The sequence below is a fragment of the Rousettus aegyptiacus genome, unplaced genomic scaffold, assembly GCF_014176215.1.
Source record: "Rousettus aegyptiacus isolate mRouAeg1 unplaced genomic scaffold, mRouAeg1.p scaffold_m13_p_1, whole genome shotgun sequence".
NCBI classification, from domain to species: Eukaryota; Metazoa; Chordata; class Mammalia; order Chiroptera; family Pteropodidae; genus Rousettus; species Rousettus aegyptiacus.
Genome location: NW_023416284.1, coordinates 56,404,271 through 56,432,027, shown reverse-complemented (window position 1 = coordinate 56,432,027; position 27,757 = coordinate 56,404,271). Strand labels below are relative to the sequence as shown.

General features: G+C 32.1%; 1 protein-coding gene and 2 pseudogenes across 16 annotated transcripts in view; 2 read left to right on the top strand and 1 right to left on the bottom strand.

The window, feature by feature from the left end:
• The window catches only part of ADGRL2 (adhesion G protein-coupled receptor L2), a 450,339-nt gene that overhangs the window by 31,217 nt on the left and 391,365 nt on the right, over nucleotides 1-27,757 (bottom strand). For 6 of the 16 annotated variants that reach the window (XM_016145385.2, XM_036235564.1, XM_036235518.1 and 3 more), the window contains 8 exons: nucleotides 22,404-22,513; nucleotides 17,183-17,194; nucleotides 15,468-16,268; nucleotides 9,034-9,327; nucleotides 8,378-8,481; nucleotides 7,333-7,518; nucleotides 6,497-6,535; nucleotides 3,513-3,696 (listed from right to left, as the gene is read on the bottom strand). In XM_016145385.2, coding sequence (XP_016000871.1) covers nucleotides 3,513-3,696; nucleotides 6,497-6,535; nucleotides 7,333-7,518; nucleotides 8,378-8,481; nucleotides 9,034-9,327; nucleotides 15,468-16,268; nucleotides 17,183-17,194; nucleotides 22,404-22,513 — 1,730 coding nt within the window. The remainder of the gene's footprint in view (nucleotides 1-3,512; nucleotides 3,697-6,496; nucleotides 6,536-7,332; nucleotides 7,519-8,377; nucleotides 8,482-9,033; nucleotides 9,328-15,467; nucleotides 16,269-17,182; nucleotides 17,195-22,403; nucleotides 22,514-27,757) is intronic. The other 10 variants (XM_016145395.2, XM_016145400.2, XM_036235537.1 and 7 more) reach the window with 2 other exon arrangements.
• Nucleotides 1,541-1,630, top strand: LOC118606430 (annotated as a pseudogene).
• On the top strand, nucleotides 25,948-26,066 carry LOC118605014 (annotated as a pseudogene).

Here is a 27,757-nt window from a genome sequence, read left to right as displayed (position 1 = left end):
GATAGATAAATGGATGAATGAATAATAAAGTATGGGACATTTACAGTAATAATATATTAGGATATGCTTTAAAATAATGAAATGGCAAGAATAAGAAGTGAAACAGGATTAGCAAGATATTAAAACTGGGTAATAAAGATATTTTAGTTAAAATTAAAAACTTCTGCTTAAGATATTACAAAAAATTTAAAAAGTCACATATTGAGGGAAAACATTCACCATACATATACCCAACAAAAGATCTGTATTGGGAATATATAAAGAATCTTTATAATTTACTAATAAAAAGACAACCCAATTAAAAGTGAGCAAAATATATGCATAAGACACTTCACAAAAAGATAAATGGCCAAGAAGCACATGAAAAGTTGAACAGTTATCAATAAAACATAACTCAGCAATCACATAAATGCAAAATAAAACTAAAATGAGATGCCACTATAAACCATGAGGCTAAAATTAAAAAGACACTTGAGAAGACAATCTTAAATATTGGTGAGAATGTGGAGCAACTGGAACTCTCATTGCTATTAGTAGTGTAAAATGTTACAACCACTTGGGAAAATAGCAGGTTTCATAATAACAGTAAAAAAGTGGAAACAACCTAAATGCCTAACAGGTGAGTAAATGTACAAGTAGCGATGTGTCCTTATGATGAAACACTGCTCAGCAATAAAAAGGACTGAACTACTAATGTACCAATATCGATAAATCTCAAGAACATTACTCTGTGTAAAAGATAAAAATAAAATAGGATATATTGTATGATTCCATTCAACTGAAGGTCTAGAAAAAGCAAAACTAAATTACTGTGACAGAAAACAGATCGTTGTTTGCTTAGAGCTGGAAATAATGAGGAGAATGACTGTAAAAGAGCATTAAGAACTCTTTTAAGGTGACAGAAATGATGACTGTGCTGTTGGTTATATGGGTGTACATTTGTCAAAACTTATCTAACTGTACACTAAAACAACTGTTCTTACTGTATATAAATTATACCTCAAAGTTGATTTTTAAAAGCTATAACCAGATACAATTATACCAAATATAATTATACCATTTTTATGAGGTCATGCATAAGAGTAAACCATATAATAAAGTTAAATTAAGGATTCAAGGAGAAATCCCTAAGGAGAAAAATCAAATTGTCTTAATAACTAAAGACACTATAACCACATCCTAAATTTAGATAAGAGCATCGAGAGGGTGAGGACAGAAAAGGATAATGGGCTATTTTAGCCCTCCTTTCTAAAAAGAGAATGAGTCTTAGGAAAAAGTTGAATGTTTTCCTATACTAAACCATATATAATGTTTGTCACAAAAATTATTTATATCTTAGAAATAAAAAGATAACTATAATAAAATATGTAAAGCAATTTTCAGAGTAATAATTTTTGGGTAATCAATATGTGCATATAGTAAGTAACTTTAGGGCATTATTATTTGAGAGGTTAGTAATATGTGCATTACATTCTACAAAAATCTCCATCCACAATATTCTTTTATTAATTAAAATAAAAGTATGAAGAATAATCCTTTAGTGCTCACTTTGGGAGCACATATACATAAATTGGAATGATACAGAGAAGATTAGCATGGGCCTTGAGCAAGGATGACACACAAATTCATGGCCAGATGGGAGAGCGGTGAGGAGCTGGGTGAAAAAGGTGAAGGGAGGAAGAAATACAATTGGTAGCTACAAAATAGTCACGAGGATGTAAAGTACAACATAGGAAATATAGTCAATAACATTGTAATAACTACATATGGTACCAGGTGGGCACTATGTAAATTATGTATGTCTAACCACTATGTAGTATACCTGAAATTAATAAAGAGTAATGACTGTCAACTGAAATATAATTGAATATTAATTAATTTTTAAAAAGGATAATCTTTTAGAACTTAGAAAAACATAGGTATTGGGGAAAATATATTCCTGGACATTTAAATTTTCGGATTATGTCTCAAACTGGAATAAAATATGTGCATTCTGCATTATGTGAGGCTGATGCGAGGGAGCACAGGCTGTCAACCTTGCCTGTCAAATTTTTTTGCACTCTTAGAAGCAGCATCAGAGGGAAATTTTACATTTTTTTTTTCTGTTTTTAAAATAGCCTTTAGAAAATTTAAAATACAAATTTAGGTCATAACATATCACTTCAAATAACACTTTCTATAACTCACCCTCTAAAACAATAAAGTCTAAACTCCTTTATCCTTACAGGTACATCACTGGAAACATTTGAGAAGACTTTTTTAATGTATAACTTAGGAATTTCATTAGACTACTAAAAATGAACCTCAAAAATAATAAAGCGTAAGACAGAAGGGGGAGGCTTGCTTCATTCTGTATTACTACTAAGGCTATGGTAGAGCATAACTTCCTTGTGACTGGTCTCCCAGATCATGGCAGGCCATATTATTTTGACTTCATTTAATTTGAAGTCATTGAGTTATTTATCCTTCTAAAAGTTTATAATAAAAACGGAATTTTAATATTTTATTTCTTTTTAAAAATTTAGTCATTTAAAATAAACTTAAGGTTTTGAATTTAAATCCAAGTATAATCCAATTAAGGTTTATTTCTTCACATATACCTTACTTTCCTACATTTTTTAATATAAAGTTTCATAATTTAGACAGGCACAATTAGGCAATAAGATGTGGCATTCCAGCTAGTAAGACTCCATTCAATATTCTGTATTATCTTTTGGTGAAAGAGCAGTCTACGATCCCTCCTGGTATTTTTTTTTTTTTTTTTTTTTTTTTTACATATATGCTTGGGAAATTTTTTTCTTCACTAAGGGATACTATAAAACTTCATCTGAGCTCAACCTCATTTAATAATCAACTCTAAATCAATCAAGCCTAAATTAATAATTTTATTGTACTTACTGTACTTCTTTCAAACATCATTGCAAGTTAATTCCTACCTCTCATTGCCAGCATTTAAATTCTAAATTATGCTTCGAACTATCTGCAGCTATTGTGCAATCCATGAAGCATGGATATTCTGCATTATGGAAGATGGAGTTCACTAACTACATTTTCACCTGAAGGCAGTTGTATTTAATATAAACATTTGGCTCAAATTCTGTTTGCCTAAAATATTTGACTGGGAGAATATATCCCAGAAAGTAATTTAAATTCATTAGGAACATATTATATCAAATGGAAAAGCATTTACCGCAGTTCCAGAGCAAACACTTCCATTACTCAAGTAATCCATATTTGCGCATTTAAGTACTCTTAACACATTTTTCTTTTAATGATTTTTCAGTTGGAAAAAAAACACACACACACACACACAAAACCAAAGATATAGGATAGATTTTGGCTTTTGCATTAATTTTATGAAGTGTGATCAATAATCTGTCTTGTTAACAGATAAAAATAATTTGACAAAAGAGAAGGTTGGCACTGGGAATAACAGATTCAGAATGGAAACATCATTCTCTTGAACATCAATCTTTTAAATCAAAATTAAACCTATCAACAGATCCACTTACCAATATTTTCTGTAGGCATTGAGACCCTGGTTGGTTCAACCAGATTGTCAGCCAGGACAAAAGCTCCTTCTTCCAATGTATCGAGCAACATCGTTGCTGTATGCGCTTGTTCAGAAGAATTCATGTGTTTCCATGATTCTAAAGCTTCAGGTCTCAGCAGGTTGTCCACTGTGTCAACAATTGCCTGCATCCATTAGAAAAACTATCATTAGTTTTGACTGATTCTAGTACCAAGGTGATTTTCAATCACCGATTAGTGACAATTGTAATACTTATCTGCCATGATGATTTATTTTTTTTTTTAGTTCAAGATGGAAGAACAACTGGACAACATATATCTGGCCAACATGTAACATAACTGACCATTTCAAAATAGGACTAACTGATGATTGTAGACTACTATTTTATTACAAAGAATAAATGTAAAAAGATGGCTTGTTTCTGTTTATCTAATCATCTCAGTTAACAATACAACCAAGCATCAGATCTTAACCTGAGGTATGACTCTGATATGCACAGTCATTCCTATTTATAATCTCAAGACCTAAACATTCTAACTAGAAAACACTGAGGTCTCTGGAGTAGCTGAATATTTATGCTTGAAATTAAAATGTATTATTTTTTTGGAATTTGAATAAAAATAATAACCCAAATTGTGCCTTATAACACTGTCGACTTATTACCATTGGAAAAAACCAAGATGATTTCAAAGTCTGTGAATTAACTGTGAACATTTTCACTATTCCAATTATCTGTCCAGCAAACACTTGAGAGTACATCTTAATTCATAAACAATGATTTGTTTTCAAATGAATCAAAAGAAAAATCAAAATATTTAAAGCCTATACTAATCATTTAATGAGAACGGAAAGGCAGAATAAAGTCTTCACAAATATCAAAGTTGTGAATATTCATATATGTAGGTTTAGTTTCAAAATAACATTAAATAAAAAGTATAACCCAGTTGGTTAAACAATTGAAGGCAGGCCTTTGTACTGACACTTACTGTAGCTATACAATGACTATGGCTTAGATAACCAAAATCACTTAGTTTATTTACTCTATCCATTTACCTAGTCATAATCTGTCATTACACCCATGTATAAATTGTTTTGATCTACTAGTAATCACGAAGGAAAAAAGAACATAAATTGCACAAAGAACAACAAAAATTGCTAGTGTGAGGTACTATATTAAAATAAGCAAGGGGAAAAGCTGTTTGAGGCTACTGTCAGAGTAAGATTAATTAGCTTAATCCATCTTAATATCCTTGTTCTGTCTGCTTTGTGAGCCACCACGACCTTCCTGGCAGGTGAAGATACTTCCAAGTGGCGTTAAAGGCTTTTTTCTTTCTCTAATGGGAGATAGAATAGTCAAAATGCTCACATGGATACTACTGCAGCCATTAACTAGAGTGGAACAGAAATTGGTCTGCTGAGGCCAGATTCATTAGTCACCAAAAAATACAGTCTGGAGCCTCTAATCTAAGTTACAAATGAGTGTTCTGTCACAAAGCGGGGACCCGCTTCATTTGCATAGTGTAAGTCAGCTTCTGATGTGTAATTTAAGGAGTTTTATTAGTCTTATCTGAACAGTGAAGCTCATTTGTGACATACTGAAAATGACACTGGCCAGAAATTAAGGTCATGCTGAAATTTACTATGTATACACATGACTCGCAGATGGCATGCTTTTATTAATTTGAAACCCTCCTTATTTATTACCATTAGTACTTTTCTAGTGGAATCAAAATGATCATTAGCCTAATCATATTCCTGAAGTAGTCTCTCTCTGCCAAAAAAAAAATAGCTATTCTTTACCCACTGAGATATGTGTCCTTGGCGACACACCAATGATTACAGTTCACACATTAACTAATATCTTCAAACTGGATTGAAAATTTCAGTATGACAAATTCTATACTCTTTAGCAGTTATTTCTTTGCTCCCCATTATAAAGGTTAAAAAGAGACTTCCAGAATTTTACTATCTAAAAACATATTATCTGACCACTGTTTCTTGTAAAGTTCTCAGATCCCACAATGCCTACTACTAATTAGTGAAACGCCATTCTTTTTTTTCCTAGACCTTGCCAATCAGTATTGGTGAAGTCAGAGCTTTTGAATAAACTCTGTTCTGAAAAACTATAAAGTCCTTTTTTTTTTTACTGTCACATCTATATGGTTTAGTTCTTCAAGGTTTGGGATATGGTCCCCAGATGAGTAAGATTAGAAAGTAACTATCACCACAAAAGAAACTTTTAAAATTCAGAATAAAACAAATGGCAATGTGGTATTATTATTTTGATCTGTTGCACAGAACTAGCATGGTGTAACCATGGAGGAAAACTGGCCGATGTAAGCAAGTATTCAAAGGCAAACAGTGGCTTTCTGTTCTTTATAGCCTGATAAAAACCAGCATATAACACACATCGATGGCATTGTCACATTATTTACATTCGTTTCTAGCAAACCATCCCAATATCAATCTGATTCTAGAAATGACCCCTAAATATTTCCGGACAAAGCCTATTTTATTTAACAGTTTACCACAGAGATAAGAAAGCAGTGACTTTTTCATGCACATACATTATGACTACACAGTCTTTGATATGATAAACCGCCAAGAATATATCATAGCTGTTTTACTCAAGTTTTGTTTGTTTGTTTTTGTTTTTGTTTTTTTAAATTCGCAGAGATGACAACAGTAAGCAAAGAGACTGTATGATTACTTTCCAATTCAGGGGATATTTCATTAAAATTCTTGTACATTTGGATGAATGGAAAAACAGCAAAAACTGTGAAAATAAATTATTTGCTTATTCCGAGAGTAATATACCTGTAAAGAGCCAACATTTGTACAGCTGATATGGGGCACATTATATAATTATCAAAGACTGAAATACATTGGATCATGCAGCAAGATGATAGAGCGTGGTGGGTAGCTGAAGAAGGGAGAAAGCAGGTAACAGCACAGGAGAGATACCTTAAGGTAAGCCCTGCATGTCTTCTCTCGTTTTTGGAGCTTTTTAGTAAAAGAAAAGAAAATCAGAGGTTAGATTTTATCTGTTGAAAATGAGGGAAGAAATCCTCAAAAATTAAGCCAGTGTTCCTGAGCTCAGTTTATCAGGTATCGTAGTCGTCTGGATTTTTGTGAGTCTACACTGACTGCTCAAATTATGTATTTATAGTTTTTAGCTGTATTATTCTAAGTATATGAATTCAAAGCATCTTGATAAAACTAGAGACAAAATATATGGTCAAAAGGAAAAAAACCGATTTTTTTTAAACCCTATAAAACCACATTGGCCACAGATTTTGAACTCATATGAATCTCATAAGACATTTATTTTATATTGTAGTTAAAATAACTATCAAATTTTTGTCACAGTAGGAAACTATACTCCTAGTGAGAGAAACTCATCCTTCTCTCAAAACCTGCACTGAAAACAGGATTTCAATGCCTAACATTCCTACATGAATAATTTTGCTGCAACCCTAAGAGTTCAATGTATTAGTATACAAACTATGTGAGTTGTAGAAGACATAATCTCTCCAAATACATTCTAAAGTGACAGTACTGACCACAAACAGGTGAAAGAACTTGCCACCAACTAAGATCGCCCTCAGGTAATTAACTTTATTTTAGGTCATATTGCTCCTTTCTTGATTGTAATTCTTTTTTGGGAAATGAACCAAATTAGAAGTTTTGTTTCTGAGTTGTATGTCAAAGGGGCCAGAGGTGTGGTAGTCAATTGCTAAAAGAATCCAGAGCTGCCATACAAAATGTCTAATTGAAAATAATGAAAAATTTCTACCTACCTTGTTATAACTCCGTCCAGCTGAATCCTTTTCACTGGGTTTCAGTTCCTGCAGCTGTGCATCAAGAATATCCACCAACTGCTCCATCAATCTCACTGAAGAACTCACGTCCCCAGCAAACACTGGCCCTTTGGTATGTTTAGCTAGTTCATTGGCAAGACTAGCAGCATTTTCTCCACTTCTGATCTGAAATGCCAATTTAAATGATCTCAGTAAGATTTCTTGTTCTGTTTGTGCTTCTTTTTCTTCTCCTAAATATTTTTGTTGTGGTGAAAAATACGTTTGCAAATATATCAAAATCTGTAACTGAGACCAATAACTTTCTCTTCATTTCAGATGATTAAAAGTTCTTAGATCCTCAACACACACAAAAAATTCTCAACCATTTAAAAGAAACAAACAAACAAAAAAAAACCAGAAAATCAGAAATTCTTTTCTAAAGTTTTCAGACAGCTCTCTCTCATTTCACTGTAACCATTTTAAACCACTATTTACAAATCTTATTTATTTATTTCAGTGACCTAGAAATTTAAATCAGAATGTAATCCTATGATCCTGAGGGTTATCTACTGCTTGCATTTCAGAAAGGTAGAAGAGAAAGGAAAAACTAAAATGTCACTGCACTGTAATATTAAAGTTATTAATTTCTTTTAAAGCCATTTTTACTTATTCTATAATCATCTGTGATATTAACATCTGCTTGCATTCTGTAGATTCAGTTGCAAACATAATGATATTTGATTTATTAGGCCAATGCACTATTAGTCTTACAAACATCAAAAGAAATAGAACTAACTAAATATAAACGAAATTAAGCAAGTACGTACTCATTACACATTAAAAGGCTTAACATAGAAAACAGCATGCCCCAAAACATATGTAACTTTGAATAAATAGTTTACAGACAAAACTATGCATAATTTTTTACTTTTGTACTGAACAAAGAACAATGAAGCTGGTTTTAACATACAAAGCTCAATTATTTGTGTTAGAAGTTAAAACCCTTAATCACCAATATGTATCATATTAAAAGGTTCCAACCAACCTTCTGAGCCAGCTGATTCACCCAGTGTGAGGTACAGTTGCTAAGATCGGGGCCCTTAGGGTTCCATGTTCCAGTGGAAACCATGCAGAGATACGAGGCAGTTCCTACAGCAGATGTAGAAAACAACAGTGAAATTGAAACCATTTTTCTGCATGCATTCAGAAAATCAGCTATGATGATCCTACCTTGTTTGTTAAATTTTGAATAAACGCTAATGGTGCTAGTTGACAATAACTGACAAAAAGTAGGGTAAAATGCAGATTACAAACAGTAAAGATAAAGTCAGTAGAGAAATGTCAAACATTTAGAGCGCACAAACAAAATACTTAATTTTCTTGGGATTCATTCAAAATGATACTTATAACGAGAAAGGCAGCAGTAAGAAAGCCTCACCAGAGTCCATGGGCAAAAATCTAAGGCTTGACCTACATCTTTAAGAGGGAGAAGTAATTCAAGGCCTGATCTTAAATGATTTTCACAGTTTAAAAACCTTTAGGTCCTTATCTACAGATGCTAGATTCCCAAAGCAAAAAATAATAATAATAATAACAAAGTTAGTTAATTCTCTCCTTCCTCAAATAAAATCATTTCAGTGTAATTCAGAATCTACCTAAACTAAAATTTAAGATGTATGTATAGTATTTTACAAGAAATACCTCTTGTTCCCTTGGGACATGGTCGTTCAACCATCATTCCCCTTTGTGTCTGAGGCCACCTTATCCCCCTCGCGTCTAATGCTTCGCAGAATCTCTCTGGCAGGGGAAAAATATTTGTTACAGGAGGAATTTTGGTTGTAGAAACTGCTGGAGGTGGTTTTGTCCCTTTGCTTCCTTCCTGTGATCCAGCTACAGTTGTGCTCATGGGGCCTTTCTGTGAAGTAGTGCTTGTGGTTGGTACTGTGGTTTTGAACAGCTCAGCTGAAGAAGTTATTGTCACAGCTGTGGTAGGCACTATGGAAAAAAGATGAGCGTATTAATCTCAAACACACACTCATGCTCATATACAGGCACACACGTGAACGTGTGCATGTATGTACACACAAAAACCTCACTCATCCAACTATCCTCAAAACAACGAAATGAGCATTACTGAGAACATCAGTAGCTGGGAGGAAGAATGAATCTTTTCATTTATTCTCATTTATTCATATTGTTGACTAAGTGATGGCAGTTTGGGCTCTCCTGTAGATTTTGCTATATGATTCTAACTGTGTTAGGTTTACTCCTCAGTGAAATATTTGTAATATAGTCTAAGCATAATTTCATCACATACCTAATAGGAAATGAAGGACAGTTCTATATAAAGTTTCAATGTACATACCAAATGTATATTTCGCTACTAAATAACTTAGAAAAATTATTTTCTTGTATAAATTCATACTCTATAAACAATCAAATTCAAAATGTCAACAAAAGCCTGACAATTACATATAATTAGGACAATAGAAAATTTAAAGTCATCCACTCTACATCTTGCAGGAAAATAAATACTGTGACATCTTTCTACCCAGCAGACATTCTTGCTTGAGAGACTTTTGAGCATGCCTGATTAGACCCAAACAGAAGATAAGCTTGGCACGCTTGTGTTGTTTTAGTAAGAAAACATGTAAGGCTTCAGCATCTTTACTTTTGAAAATGTAAGTATGAAAAAGCAACTAGTTCTGGTCTGAGGTTATAATGCAATCTCTTATCAAGAAAATAGGTAAGATAAAATCATGCCTAATTCAAAACCAATCCTACATTATCTTACTGACCCTTAGCAGAGAGTGTAAAAGCAACTAGTTACCCGTTTAAAGGTGGAAATTTAAAAAAAGAAGTTTTTTAAAAGGTTATTTTTGACTTCCAACATTACTTTCAAACTGTGAAATCCGCTAGGTTGAAAAATGGAGCTTAAAGTTTCCTTCATCAATAACCATTTGATTAAACAGCAAAAAAATTCTTTCAGTAAAATTCTAATACTGTCATTTGAAATCTATTAGGTGATCACACTGAAGTTTTATCAACATTTATAGATACTAACTCTTAAAACCTTATAAATATGATGCCTTAAATTTAAGCTGTTAGGAGTACAGCAAATTAAAAATAAATTTTTTCAAATAATCTTATAAAAACATTAACTTATTTTATGCTTTCTCTATACCTAACAAAATAGAACATTGAAACTTTTTAGAAAACAAGTTCCTATTATCATTATATTTAATGTTTTAAGCTCTATCCATAAACAGTTGTTTATACAATTCTGAAACTAGTGACAGACCATGCTTTTTATCAGATTAGTTACTAGTTCTTTCGTAGTGACAAACATCTTGTTATCAATGAGTGCACTAAACACTTTCTACATCTTTTTCCTTCTATAGCCAGGGAAACTTCTTAAGCATATGTTTTGTTTCCAGGGCATAATTTATTGGCCAGATGAGAGACGCCGGTGTACATTAGTCAAACGTCATGCCCAGCCAGCTGCTGTAGGAACCGTTCAAACCCGTCTATCTTTTTCTGTAAAGCGCTTGCCTGACATCTTGTTAAACCTCCGTAATTTTCTTTTGATTACAATGCAGCCAGGCTTTCAGTGCTTTCTCAATTAACATTTGTCAAAAGCATCGCAATCTTTCGCATAAGTGTCAAATGACTGCTCAATCCAATTTTAAAGCAAAGTAGAGAATTGGAGCAATATGAGAAAAGGGTAGAGCAAAGTGTTTCAGCGTTACACCATCCTATGTATCCCACTACACTGTACTAATTAGGACGTATTTAATCATTGAAATACGAATTAACAATCCTAGAATTAGTGATCTGTTAGCTAAGCCTCAGCAAAGATTCATAATAACAGCGAAAGTAGGTAATAAAATGACCTGTAATAAATGCATAACATTTCATGCAACATTCTGCGGTCTGCTTCCATGAGGTTTTTTTTTTTTTTTTTTTGATAATTTTCATACCTTTTCACTTTTTGTTCATCAAAAGAAGTTTAAAGGAAATCAACACATTCTTCGAAGGCGAGCCAATAAAATATTGGGTTATCGTAAAAATAAACTTTAAGTGGCAAAATTAAACTTTTTTGAAAGATAACCAGAATTTCTGGGATTTTGCAAGGCTAATTTTAGCAACTTCAAGGAAAGCAATTTTTTTTAATAAGGTGAAGCTAGAAATGCAGAGTTATTTCTAAAAATCAGTATTTCTTTCCATAGGTCAAGACAAGGCATCTGATAATAATAAAAACTCACACTTATTCAGAACTTATGTGACAGATGCTATGCTAACTGCCATTCAAGGAATATCAGATCACCTTATTTCATCCTTACCACAAACCCATAAAGTAGGCATTATGATCATCTTTCTTTTACAGATGAGGAAACTGAGCCATGGTGAAGGTTAAACAATTTGTTCAAGGTTCTTTTCCATACTCTTAACTGCTATGATCTTACTTTTCTAGCTTTTCTAGTTAAACAATTTTCATAGACTCTAGAAAGGTAAGGCATTTAACAAAGCCACTTGCTCTTATTTTGGAGCACTTAACTGATATTGTGTTCTTTGTCAATCTCTAAAAGAAGAAACGGTGTGGAAAGATAGCCTAATACTGGAGTAATAAACAATAAAGTTTCAGACTGAAATTTATGTGGTAAAAGGGTCAAAACTCTAGAATATTCTATAAATGGTAACAGAAAACATGGAACTCACAACAAAATTGTATTTGAAATTCAACCTCTACTTTACAGAGCTCTACCCCACTTATGAGGATGCTGTATCAAACATCCAGATTAACTGATTTAGCATTGTCTACTATTATCATTTTAGTAGAAACAGTGCTAATAAAATGCTAATAAATATATTTAATAGGGATCCATAAAGATGTCGACAAACACATACAGAAATGTTCAATTTACTATGGTAGTTTACTAAGAACTTGCTATTTATTGCCAGCTTTTTCCTGCATAAAAAGATTTAAGTACAATATCCATTTATTCTAAGAGTAAGATATTTCCATCATTCAGGTCTAAGAACTCACCCATTAGTTACTGAATGAACTCCAGCTCAAGTTAGCCTCTAGCCTGGTAAGGCAAAACTGTGTATTCATTAAATTTATCCTTATTTAATGTTTAAAACTACTGGTCATTTTTTATTGAGAGCATTGTCAATGTGAAGATGCTTCAAGAAATATGTATTCTATGCTAAATGCGTCCTAAAAAAATAAACCTAACTGGCACTGTTGATAACATTTTTTTTCATATGTGTCATATTCATAATTAGAGTAATTATTCAGGAGCTGTCAAAATCCAAGACACAATATTTTTCAATAATATTTGGGATATCAAATTTGCAGGCAGAATAAGTAAATTAAAGCAATTCAAATTAAGAAACAGAAAAGAGTTAAAAAAATAAGACTGAAGAGGTTTTTCTAAGCCCACGTTAGAAAGGAAGGTGAAAGAGGAAAAATGGACGTAATTTAGGAGAGTGGAGCAAATGAACTATATGCAGATCACAGAAACCTCGAAATTCAAAGAAAAAAAGAAAGATTTATTCAAAAACTAGGATCGAGGCAAAGAAATAGTATACCTCTACTCTTAGAAATAAAAGGCTTGTATTTATAAATGGGAAAAAAATATTGAAACTAATACAATATGAAGCAGTCTGTACTGAAAAATGAAAAAAAAAAAAAAGGATAATTTTATAGCACAATATAAGCCTCGGTAACATATATTAGCAAATCCAGTACACAAGACTTGTGAATTTCAGTCAATCCAGTCAATCGCTGCTTTGTATGGCAGGCAGAGAACATGATCTCTAATTGCTCTGTCCCATCAGTTCTTGGATCTTGCTTCTGGAAAGCTGACAGTGGCTTATTAGTTTGACCTAAATTTATGGTCCAGAACAGTTCTGCAAGGCCTCATCTAGATATCAGCACACATCCTGGATGACAGAGACAGGAGTCTCTCTAAAAGTATATGAAGATAAATTATAAGGAGAGAATAAGATAACGGGATTCAAACAGCGGCAAGAAAAATTTAGGTCAGATAAAACTTTTTACCACTAAGGGTTTAAATGAGAGGTCAATGTGAATTTTCACTTTCTGGGAATATTTAAGAATGGCTAACTTGGGAGAAATAATTTTAAAAAATAGCTAACTATTTTGGATAATGAAACACAGCTGTAGGAACACAGTTACCGAATATGTGTAAGTTTCTCATTTTCAAAACTGGTAACCACTCTCCAAAAAGCATCTAAATTATCAAAGACTTTTTCATCTAAAATGGAACAAATTATACACTAAAATATAAGCCATATGTGGAAAGTGACATTATTAGTCATCTTGTACTAAATGAAGTACTTTTGTGACAAGTGGATGGGGCAATGATTCTTTGTTGAACTGAATCTGCACTCAACTTTATTCAGAATCTTTCAGGTGTTGCCCAATTATGAATTTATATTTTCTAAAAGTATTTTCTTTCTTATTTTTCTAATGGAGGGGAAGAGATTTACTACCACCCAAGACAAATGTAACAGCTGGAAGGGTAATACAAGTTACGAAATATGTTAACACAAGTATCAGTACAAATTTTGTAAGTTCCTGACATTTGCCTTTTATAAACCTATAGGATAAAGGAGAAGCATGGTACTAGTTTTTAGAAAAACAACTGAGATAAAGGAAATATCCCAACTTGCTGGCCTGAAGAGAAAAAAAGATATGTCCAACTATAAAAATAAATGGTTCTAAGATATATCAATAAAGATTTTTACGCCCTAAAAGAAGATTTAATTGAACGTTTAAAAACAGTGCATTACTACTACAATTTTAAGCCAAAATGTTCTAAACATATATGAATTAGAGAAAAAGGTAACTTGCACTAAGTCATTGTCTTACTTGTTCTTATTATATGAACAAAAATCACACATTTGGTATTCCATGACTCTAATCAAAAAATCAACTACAAAAGGTTGTGATTTTTGATTTTGAGGTTCCGATCCCATGACAATATTTAAAACTTAGTAACTTTATATTATAAAAAAACGTGTGAGTACACATAGTTATGTTTATGCGTGTGGATGTATACTGCTTAAACAGAAGAAAAAGATAATACTTTCTGTGCCACCTTGTTAAAGAGATTGATATAACCACTCTAAAGAATATTCTGGTTCCTAAAATTCTGAAGTAACTCAATAATGTGAGCATTCCAATTAACTTAGTAAACCGAAATATTCATATCTTTAAAGCACAAATATTGTTCAAAGAGAAAAGACATAATTAGTGCAAGCTCTATAATACAATGGGTTATTCCTTTATCATCAATATGAGGTAATCTTGTTTTAATGAAATATTCATTTAATTTACTCTCAAAAATTGTTTCCCACAGAATTGGATTCACTTGATAAACTAAGATATATGTCCAAAAATTTAGCATAATTCTTAAAAGTCATACTCTCCCACAGAGTTACTCAAAGAGAACACAAATAAAAACAGTGCTAGCAGATCCCCCTTCATAAATCATCATTTGGGATCATTTAATGTTTAGTCCATGGGTGGCAGTTACATCAACAGAAATACTGACCTAAAACCGTCAGTAGTTTATCAGGAAATAAAAATGTGTAATTTTACATGATGATCTAGGAAAGTGTTGGATGACTCCCTCTCCTGCTCAGAGAGCAGATGACAAAACTTCCTAACATGCCTGGCATTGTACATCAAGCCTAGCAATTCTCCTGGGACTTTCTAACACATATTTCTCTTAACCACTGGCGCCGAGAAGTTAAAAGGTCTGCACATAGATTGTAATCAATTCAGAAGTCAGAAAGGGGAAAAAATACAAAGTTAACAGGTTTGTACCTGGTATTACATTTTTAGCAATGAAAAACTAAATGACCAGTGATGCTACAATTTTTTGAAGCCGACATTTAAGTGAAGAAATTCAGAAAAAAAAAAAGGGACTAAAATAAGGCTAAATTGTATACACTATATAACAACACAAAAAGTTACATTATCTTTTGTGTTTTAACTATAAAAAGGGAAAGAAAATAAACTAAAAAAAAAATTACGGAAGTGCTTTACAAGTAACAAAAGTTCACAAAAGATATACACATTAGCAAGCAAATATTCTTACCTTGGGCAGGATCAGGTGGACCAAATTCCAGAGAATATCGTAAAATAAAGTTATTGTTCCACACGTAGAGTTGGTTATCTCTAGGATTGTAATCCACTGCAGCAATATACTGGTACTGATTGGGGAAGGGAACATCTACATATTCTCCTCGGTTTAATCGGGTATTGTAAATGTAATCAATTGCGTTCTTGCCTGTTTCACTCTCATTGTCTTGATAAACTGATCTGACCACATAGAGGACTCCGCAGATCATAAAAGCATTCGATGCAGCACGTTTGTCATATACAGTCTCCCACGTTGCTTCGAATCGAAGAGTGTATGGATTCAGTTGGCTAATAACTATCATTCCATTGTTCTGTTCAGTGGCATAAATGACCCATAAGCCGTTTTCATCAACTGCTAGGTCGATATCAGTCTTTCCTCCCCATCTATATGGTGAGGTATCATGATAGTTGGCATAATTAATTATGGCCTCTCCACTCTTAATTCTAGTCCTCAAGTCAAATTTCACAATATTTCTCGTTCGTTCTTTGTTAAAGAAGACAGCACCATCATATACCACAAATCCAGTACCATCTACTCGATTTGGAAGTTTATATGTTGTTGTTTGGCGACTGCTTTGGAAATCTTCTAAAGAAGCATATTCTATTAAAGTATCGGTACGATAGGGAGTCCAGGGCATGAAATAAATTTTATCTGCAGCCTGAAGAGGGTCCTTGCACCATGCACCTGCCTTTTGCTCAGCTTCATATATACATGGTGAGTCCACAATTGCTCTCAAGGTCCCAGGGCACACAAAAACTAACAGTCACAGAGAAAAGACAAGAAGTAAGCCAAGTTAAAAAAAAAAAAAATTAAACATAAGTTTTAATATCAAAAAGAAAAATTCATTTTATTAACATTCAATTTTACCAAAATTTATACTTAATACAAGTACTGCCCCTTTTTTCCTCAAGTTACCACAATTAATGTACCAGCATAAAAAGTAGCTGGGGTTTATTTTCACAAATATAAACGTAAGTTTAAGTTCATTCATAATTGAGCTGAGACTTACATTTTTGCTATGTGTTTTTATCTTTTAATTTGGTATTTATGCTTTAAAACTTTGAGCTTTGTGCATAATGGCATACAAAGTAGTATATTTAAGTACAAATGTTGTACCCTCCCTTCCCAGGCCCACTTGCAGCCCCCGAAAGCAAAACATCAAAATAAAGCAAATAAAACAAACAAAACCCATTTGAAGGCTTATTTAGAACTTTTACAAAAGTTAGATAGAAAACAAAGGAGCTTCAATTGAATAAACGTAAATATTCGGAAAATGCAATTAGGAGCAGAGTAAAGTAAATACAAGGAAAGCAGTGATGAAAGGACCAGGAAACCCTGTAACCACGGCATGCTATGGAGAGGGTTCTGGAGACCAGGCAAGATGACACTTTAATAATAAAATATCCGAGGGTGTCAGAAAAAGAGATAAAGGGTGAAAAAGAAACAGAGAACGGACAGTTCCCCCTCGCCGACTTCAGAATTTTTATCCCATTACCAGATTAAGCAGTCATATAATTTCATTGTAAACAGTCGACTTCTTTATGAGGTGCATTTATGAGATCCTGCTGATTATTTTAATGTCAGGAGTGTTGTGGGGAAGGGAAGGGAGGAGGTAACATCCATAAGGCACATAACAGGGAGCTGGGGTTCAGACTGTATACGTTATTTACCTTTTTGCTCCACTTCTATTTTAAGCATCGGAAGAAAAATAAAAAGTGCAAGGAAAAAAGAAAAAAGATTAAAATAAATTGACTATTAGTCTAAGACTGAATTCGTAATAGATGCTAAATATAGGAAGAATAAGAGCTGCACTACTTTGGATAAAGAGAAACACACAACAGGAAAACCTAGCAGGAGAAAGATTCTAAAGTTACATAAAAGAACATGGATCAATCATTTTAGTAGATTAAGGAGGCAATACAAATATGTTGGCATGTTGCTTCACTTAGTGTACCTGAATAAATAATGAAATTCTTCACTAATGCACGGTATACTCCTGCCTTTCCAAGGTCATTCGGCATTCAAGTTTTACTTTATATATACATATATGCTATAGACACAAATGCATGCATTGGTATATCATCCTCATTTATTTTATCATGTGAGCTCATTATTCAATTGACTAAAATTAGGTTAAACAAGATAACAGCAAAATATATTTATAAAAATGGCAACTCAGTTTTGGAGCTTAGGTCAAATTTAATGATTGTAGATATGGCTACATTTTAACATTTTTAAAAAGATATTTATGGAAGAAAAATATATAATTATGCATCTCAGTATGTGTTTCAATTGTTTTTTTATTATTTTCTATTTCTGGAAAAATTATATTAACCATAAAAAAGAACAATGCCTCCTCTACAGGAACATAAAAATCTCCCCCACCTATCCCAATAGGGATTTTGAAGGGTGGGGTAAGGTAGTACATTTCTTTCCAACTAATAATTAGTAAATTTACTTATTTAGGTTTACATATACTTTATATTATAAAATTCTCATTAAATTCTCTATAATACATATCTCAAACTTGTCATACTAAGACTATTAAAATAAAATAAGCAAAATACATACAAGGAAAAAGCAAGCACAGTAGGCAAGGAGAAAAAGGAAGAAAGAATTATGGTTAGCTTATTTTGACATTGTCTACCATTATCAAATAACACAGAAAGCAAGCTAGCATGCAACAACAATCATACCGAGCATTCAAAGCAAATACCTTGACTCCACAGACCCGATAAAAGGTAAATGCTTTCTTAAAACAAACCTGATTAGTAGAGTTATATGCGAAAAAAAATCCTCCCTCTGGGAAGTTTAAAGAAATGGATTATGCAGTTAGGAAGGGTACTACATGAGATTCTTGTTGGTAAAGAGTATTCTAGTAACTACAAACCATTAAGTACTGTTTTAGATTGTATGTAGGCTTTGAAGTATGTTGCCTGAATTTCATAAAGTGACCAGATTAAGGTCTGTGCTTTTCCTTCTTCCCTTATTAAAATGCATTAGGGTGTGCTGATACTGTATCTCCAAACTGATTACTCAGAGATACCGTACTTGAACATTTCATTAAGATGTCTTAGCTTGATTAATTTTTTAAAATTACAATAATTCATCAGGATTAAAAACTGACCTCCTGAAATACCTGTGGGAGAAGCATATTGCACACATATTTTTGCCACTGGGATAGCACATAACTTTCCACATTAAGCTACTACCTCCACCCACCCCATTTGGTCTATTTAACTACTTTCAGGAAACATACTTGCTCTATAGTGTGTAATTCTGACTGCATCCAGTAAAAAGAAGAAATTCAGTGTTACTGACATGAAATAGTTCTTTTTTTATAAACCACTAGTCCTAAAATTACTCCTCAGTGAAGAGCAATATTATACCTGCTTAGAATCAATAACGGAAGGGCATGGTGGGAAATGAGGATAAGAGAAATCATTAGTGTTGTGACTGCTCAGAGCATATTTACATATGGCTATATTCTTTTTTTTTTCTCTTAACGAAAGAATGCTTTTACTGAAATCAATCAATTAAATGTAAAAGATGAAAATAATATGCTAAAATGTAATGTATTTAAAACAGAACTTAAAACAAGTTCAATAAAGAATGTAGAAAGTATATTGTTTTACAGTAATTGAAAATGGCTGGGTTTTATTTTTGATTAACTAAAATGACAGTGCAAGTACTTAGCAAAATATTAAACAGAAAAGTCTTCTTTTGTGATTTAACTCATATATTTATACTAAAAATAAAATGGATATAAATTGTATATAATTTATAATTCTGATGAAAATCAAAAATACCCAAATGTAAAGATGAAAAATAATTAAATAAAATCTTTGATGATTAATGACTCAAATAAGATATGGTGATTTTAAATAAATCCCTTAAATTTTGATTTTTATGAAAACCCAAAGCATAAAGATCTGTCAAATTAGCCAAAATTCTATCAATCCAGAATATAAAATCACAATAAATTAATGAAATTAGCATTCTTTATCACATGCCAAATATATACTGCAACTTGTCTTAAGAGACTGTATGAGTTAAATCATAACAATATGTTTACTATTCTATAGACCAAACAAACACAAACACATGACCTGCTAACATCAGTAGAGGAGTACATGGATACGCAAAACAAGAACTGACCCAAACAAACTCAAGCCTGTATACTCTGTATCTGAAGTGACACACTATTTCATTTCGCATAATCTCAAGTTTACTTAATGATGATCTAATCAATAGTAATGGTGATTTTTTTAATCAAATAAAACTTGTAGCTAAATTTGTGATATATTTTTTATAATTTAATGATAATTTGAAATAAAAGGATGCAAAAATCAAAACCAAATCCAACCTATAGAACATCAATTTCCAATCTGATTATTCTACTTTATTCTACAAGATCTTTATAGGTTATTTTAAACACATATATTCAATTAATAACACTTCCATTAACAATAAAGGATGCCCAGTACACAGATATTTTGACACAGACATTATGTGGGCAAGTAGAAGTGTCAAATATAATATATGTGCTTGTCTATAAACATAAAAAGTAAAACAAACAGCATTCCTAATGGACTCTGTTGAATAAATTCATTATAAAATTTTCAGAAATAATGGAAAATTTCTGAAATTTCTTTAAAAGAGGAGGAAACAGTTTGGGATGTACAAGCTCCTGGAGAATTTGCTCTGGATCGAAACTAATATAAGCAAGATGGTAAGGGACACAAATATTACCAGATGGTGACAAATTTGATCAAGTATACTGTAAAACAGGTATGCAAATATTATAAGTACAGAAACACTATTAAAACAAGGGGAAAATGAAAGCTACGGGATTAAAATAAAAGCAAGTGTAAGGGATGGGTACAATGGACAAAATCTTTAACAAAAGAGGGGAAAAGACATAAAGAAATATAGTCCTACATCAGATCAGAACAATCTAAACAGATCCTTTGTATTTTATTTTAATGTTCGTGAAAATTACGCAATTGATAGTGTGTCACTACTATACAGTATATAGGAATTATAATTACTTCAATTCTTTAGCAAGGAGTAGTTAAAAAGCCATACACTTATTTCTGCCTTGCGCAATCATCTAGAAAGGTAACAGCAAATTAATTCCTGTGTTTTTTTAAAGGACAAAAACTAAAAAGAACAAATACTTCTCTGAGTATAGCTATTTGCAAGTTTAGTGCACAAAGTACAATACTTCTGGAGAACTGAAAAAGTAAAATTTTGCAAGTTAGATGTTCCAGAAGATATCCACATTTTCCTTTCAAAAACAGCGCAAGAAATAACTTAAGAGTCTGAAAATAATATTTGCTTAACACTGTTCTTGGTCTATAGACTAGGTTACAGGAACAGGCTCCAGAAAGACACAATTCTTGGCAGCTCTGACTGATTCCACTGTTTGGGAATGGATGCTGTATTCCTTTTCTAATTTGAGGACAGAAACCATGCTAAATTCAAGTGAAAGTGACTTTACGGAACAAAATTTTGGTTAGCTCAAAAGAATATAATGTTCCTCTAGTGGCACAGCAGAATGATTATGTAAGCCACCAACACACAGGAGAAATGATATCAAGATCAGTGCACTCAGTAGGCTTCCAATCCTACAAACGGTATAGAAAATACTGCAAACATAAAAAGCATCCATTTCACAGTAACACAGGAACACAGAGCAGGAATGAAAAGAAAAGATCATCTGTGTTTGGCCTTTAACTGATACCCCACAAAAAGCGAATTTATCAAACTGTGGGCAGAAAAGAGAGAGACAGCACATTCACAAGATATATAAGAATGTTTTACTACCATACTGGACATAGTAAATCTATCAGAATTCGACCCTTTGGTTTTAGAAATATTGATGGTTTGGACACACGAATCTATCCGAAGTAGTGATAGTTTTTGAGGTTCTGGAAAAAGCAATTTTATTAGTTTGAATCCAATAGTTTTTTAGGAGGGAAGTGTAGAAAAATATCTCAAATCAATAAAACTTCTGCTAAAGTACTTTTAATTCAAATGCCTATGAATTAAGGTGTCATGACTCATTTTTTTCCCAATTTAAAAAGTACAGAAAAGAACACTACCAAACAAACTAGCTTATGAAAATCAAGTCATACACTGAAACTTTTTAGTTATCTAAAATGTATACTGAAAGTACAGAATACAACTTAGATGTATGAATTTTGAGATTAAGAGGGAAACTACATGAAATCAGAACATTAGCTGAAGCCTACTTATGATATTTCCAATTCAATTAAAGACCACTCTATAGGTACATCCATTTTTTCCTAAAAATGGATGTGCCAAATTAAAAATAGAAATGTGTGTAAGGTTTTACTATATTTATTTTATTTAGTGTTAAGATTTCATCATTGAATTTAGTAAAGAAATGCTCCCTTAAGGACAAAGAAACAAAAAGGAAAGCACTTTCCTCAGTTACTGCAATGGTAGCTTTTACCAGGCACCAAAGTTACCACAACAGCAGGTAGCCATTCAAGTAGCTCACGATTAAAACCAAAGTCAATTCCTTCTTTACAAAACTGTGAGCCAAACTAATTTGTCAGCAACTGGTATCGGGCAAAAGTACAGATTTCTATCTGCCCTATTGAATAGCTAATTCAAGTTTGTTTTCTGGAAAAACACTAGCCTTAAAAGCCAAACACTTAAGAACACAGACAGACACTTGGCCAGCATCACACTATGGCTTCCTTCCACACTTCATGAAGCTAATTGGAGGCCCGAGTCTGTTAGTGCTCTGCATGCATAATGGTTCTGTAGGCCATAAACATATGCTTCTTTCACATGTGTAGTCTTTCAGCATCAACGAGGAATGCTAGAGAAAGTGAAAAATATAGATTTCATACTTACTGTAAGGGACACATTCATACTGGACTTCAAGATATTTGTATGTTCCAGGACATGGATCAGGAAAAACATCTGACCCAGTAACTACTATGCACTGTGTTCGGTTGTTGCACCTGGAAAACAAAACAAATCAAACTAGCGTGACATAATAATTTACCTGTATATTTTTACTAAAGAAATAGAATAGAGAAATGATTCATTTTTATCTCAAGCAACTAGTACCAAAAAACTAAAAATTCAATTGATATCAGGTTGTTCTTCATTATTTAAAAGTTAAAAAAAATCATGTTTTCTTTATGTTGTAATATTTCTCTATCATGGGTTACACTAAACCTTAACTCGAAGTAAAAAGAAAATAGCCAGCCAACAGTTTTCTATTATCCACTATATGTTTTAATTGACATTTTTAACATATTCAATTTTAACATAATTCAATTTTAACATGTACTGGAAAAAAAACTTATCAGGATACTGACCATATTTAAGAATTAAAATTACAATAAAAGTGGTACTATGATTGAACAGAAACACACGATTATGAATTGAAGTTTGGAAGTAAGTTTTAACAACATATATTAAAACAAAGGAGGAGCCAGGTTTTTAAGTTTATCTTCTAAATTCATTTTTTTGTTGTTGTTAAAGTTTTCTATTACTTGCACTTTCTATAATCTCGAATACCATGAACCAAGCTAATTGATCTCACTTTCCTTGCTATGGCCTGCATAAATGATAGAATGCATTTAAAGCATTTAGCACAGTGCCTGGTACATACTGAGTGTCCAAGCATTGTTGTTATTCTTCTTATCTTCATAGATCAATGTGGTTACACTATTAATATGATATGACTATGATCCTTGGTTTTTCTAAATTAGTAATCCCTGAAATCATTAATGTGATTATAGAATGTCCTATATATTACTATTAGAAGTACTTTCTTTTTTAGTATCATTAAATTATCAAGATTACTGAAATTAAGTTAGAATTCCAGGCAAGAATATATTTAAGTTCTGTAAATTTCCCCAAATTTTTTATAAGCTTTGTAAAGGCAAGAACTATCCTTTATAATTTTACTTAATTAAAATCCAATGGAAGGTAACATTTGCAGGCTTTTCTTATATTTTCTAATAATATACAAATTAAGGCAACACAAGCAGAACAAGAGCATTATAAAAAAATTTATTTAACAATGTTAATATAAGATATTCCATAGTGCATAAAATAACTGGACTGTAAAATGATTTTAAAAAATGAAAAAGGAGTCCAGTTTTTAGCACAGAAACTAACTAAAGGACAATGGAAGCAGAAGTGTGTTTGAGTTATGCACGCTGGGGCCATTTTAGCTCAAACCATGTTGACTCTTCTCTGAAGAGGAGCAAAACCTGAAAACTTCTATAAACTCAGAAAAGTAAATTTTATAGGTCAAAGTGTAATATAATGAACTCCAAAGAAAAGTCTTAAATATCAAATAAATTATAACTAATATTGCTTGTGCAAATACTAAACTAATGATGTTTTATCACAGTTAATCTACAACACTATATACGCCACATTTAAAAAAAAATAACATAGAAAATAATTTTCAAGAGCATGGACAATGTAAATGGTACCCTGTCACATTCTTATGCAACATCATGTTTTACTCTCATTCTGTATTTCTCTTAAATTGGCTCAATCACTTGAGGAAATTTTGCCAATGGTTCTCAATTTAGTGCAAATGATTTATTTTAACATGCATCACAAAACCAATTTTATATCCTAAAGTTTTAAACAGCAGATGAATTTAAGATTTCTCAATAGGTCAATATCTAATGTCTCACTAATGTCTCATTTTCTTCTTTAAATTTTATAGCAACAAGAGTCTCTATCGTTTTTTTTTAAAGTTTCAACCACTAACCCGGGCTCCATCAAAAACTAAAGTTCTTTTATTTCCTTCCTTGTATCTACTTATACCTATGAGGATCCTCCCTTTTTATCACCCTTTCCACCTTTCAGAAACAAAGTAATCTAAACTCCCTGTGAGATAGAGATTCCTTTTATATACTCCCTCAGCATGCACTTCATAATCACTCAACAATGTTAATTCTGACATGTTGCAAATGGTTTTAAAACATACCTAAAAGATATTCATGAAAGCAAACCCATAAAATAATTATACTTGAGAGTAAACTTCTCAGATACTTCATCACTGTCCCCCCTTTCCACCAAGGCCTCCTCTCACCACAAAACCAAGAACAGGTGAGAGAGAAAGAAAATTGTACTTAAGATTAAAATGCACAAAGAACATGAAGGATGATAGTAACGGAGGCTGTAGCTCCAAGGACATGGAAATTTACACCAGTTTTTCAAAAATAAGAAACACATTGACGATTATCCAGTTTTTCCCACTAGAAGACCTGATAAATAAACATGACTTAAATATGGCATTTAAAATTTCTTTTCTTTTGTATTTTTCAAAGTCACAGTATGTTTACAAGAAGTATACATGGGATAAGTATTCCTGCTTCCATTATATTTTGTTCAAAAGAAGACCAACATCATAAAATGAAAAATAATTGCTCATCATATTTACTCTTTTTCTGAACAACTTTGAATTAGGCATGTGACCAAAATTACAAGTTCAAATAAATGTCAAAAGCAATTGCCAAAATTAATAATCACATTGTACAAAGTGTTCATTTTAAGATAGCAGACAGCGTTAATTCTAGGGCTATATTCTTAAGTAAAACTGAAGGCAAAGTGATTTAACGGAGTTCCTACAAATAAAATTGTGGAGATTTCTTGAATTCATGGATTTGAAAGACGTCAAAAATATTCATTTTATTATCAGAAGTACAAGAATTTAATTTGAGGGAAAATATTTGGGGGCTAAAAATAGTAAAGGGTCAGCAAGAAGAGGAATACAAAAAAGTATAAGAATATCAGATTTGCATACCAGTATCTTTGATTCATGGGAAAGAAAACCAAAGCTTTTAGAGGACCAAATGATGGAAATAAAAAGACATACTACTGTTTTATGAATGAAGCAAACAGCTTTAAGTTTCCAAATACAGTAAGAGTGGGACACAAGGTAAAAAGAAATACCTAATGTGAGCTGTTAGTAAGAAAAATCTGAAAATTCCTTAACCAATATACTGTTGGTAAGTTTGTAAAATTATAAACAGCTAACATTTAAAACAAACAAGAACACAATTAGTTAGCCATAGAAGCAAAGTAGGTTTCCACCAACTGCTCTGCTTCAAGCTTTCTTTCTAATGAAAATGAAATGCCAAAACTAAGCCAAGAAAAAAAAGGCATTCAGCTGTTTGTATTTTCAGCCCTGGGCATAGTTCCTGGCATAATTTTCTCCCCTTTATCCCCCAGGAGGGGAAAAAAAAGATATCTTTATTAGTAAAGATATGCTTGTACTAACAATTAAAGTATCGGTACATTTTAGTAACAAATACCACATGAATTATATTAATAATATACATTTTTCTTGTTAAACATAAATTTGATTATGAATGAGAACTAGAAAGAGAAAAAAAATAGGGTTTTTAAAATAGGTGTTGTCTACAGCCAAGCTACCCTGAACAAACCCGATCCTGTCTGATCTCGGAAGCTAAGCAGGGTAGGGCCTGGTTAATACTGGGTTGGGAGACCACCTAGAAAGCCTAAGTGTTGTAGGCATAAAAATAAGGGATTGTAAGCTGATAAGGTCCTTGCAATCTATGAGGTCAACCAAGGGTTGCCTCGCCTAACCAAAAAGAAAAAAAGAAAAAAAAAAGGTGCATCTTTAATTACAACCTTCAAGAAATACAATTACTGTTCATCATACAGAAAATTTATACTAGATATATTTTAGACACTTATTTTATCTTTGTAGAGATACACACATGAATTAGGATAGTTAAAGCATTAGTTCTCAAAATGTGGTCCTCAGATCAGGAGTACCAGCATCAGCTAGGAACTTGTGAGAAGTGAATTCTCAAGCCCAACCTGAGACTAACAAAGTCAGAAACTGGAGGTCAGTACCTAACAATCAGCATTGTAACTAGCTGCTCTGCAAGTGATTCTGATGAATTAAAAACACTGGGTTATAGAAAAGTTTAAGTACTTCAGCAAAGAATAAATATGTACAGAAATGCATGCTGTTGCTCTCAAAATCTTAATAAAATGCAAGTTAAATGGAAAATCATTAAGCGATGAGTACGATTTACGCAGCAAATACAGAACAGAGTTTGCAATGTTAATGTTAACTTTAATTATATGAGTCAAGGGTTTTAGTTGCTATAATTTTGAGTAGGCAGGCTAGTTATTTATAAATTTCTAACACAGAGGGTCAAACAAGTACAATTTCTAAAAAACATGTCCCTATCACACATAAGCCCATTTTTAACGAGAAAAAGCAATCTTTTCTTAAAAATTTACTGGCTAATGAAAATTTCTAACACTAAATAAACCTAGAAATAATTTTGACAATTTGTAAAAATAAACTATGTTCCCTAAGAAAACATCATTAAAAATAACATAATAATAACAAAAATATTCACTGTAATCACTGCAAAATTTTCTATATCAAACCTTTGGCTTATTTATTCAAATAAATTTTAACAAAGTGGCTCAACTACAGAAAGACATTACAATATATGATTGTTTTTTAGAAAGAACTCAAGAAGCATAAAGGCTTTTCTTGCAAAAATGTCTAAGCAATTTCTGGGGAATAATGTATGATTTAACACCACATAGTAAATAAATGTAAATGGACATATGCATCCAGTCTCAAAATCTAAGTACTTAATCATTCTTCATCTAACCACATTCAAAAATTTCCAAAAGTTGGCATGTATGGACAAAAGGCTAATAATCATTATTTCGCATTACTGGGTTAAAAGCACTATCACAAAATATCACCAAATATTTTTTGTATACGTTATTTTAGATTTTAACTATCATATTAAGTATTTTTTACTGTAATTTTATTACTAATCTAAAATATACATCTAGTATAACACATTTTGAGAATTCCTATGTAACTAAATTAAATCCAATAATGTTTTGTAACATAACATTATTGAGTTCAAATATCCTAATAAAATATTACTTTTGACATTAATATTCATAAGACTTACATAAAACCCATCAAATAAAACAAAGAAAATCCTAAATCCTGCTTTATAGACCATAAAGATGCTTCAAATGGGGCAAAAATAGTGAACTGTAAAAATTATTTAAATATTCATTACTACGTCTTTCTACTCTAAATAAGAGAAAATTCTACTCAAGAAAGAAGCCAAATGTACACATCTTGAGAGCTTAAGAAAATAAAGCAATAATTTTGGAGATTAATAATTTACTAATTTCTATACACAAAGGAATAC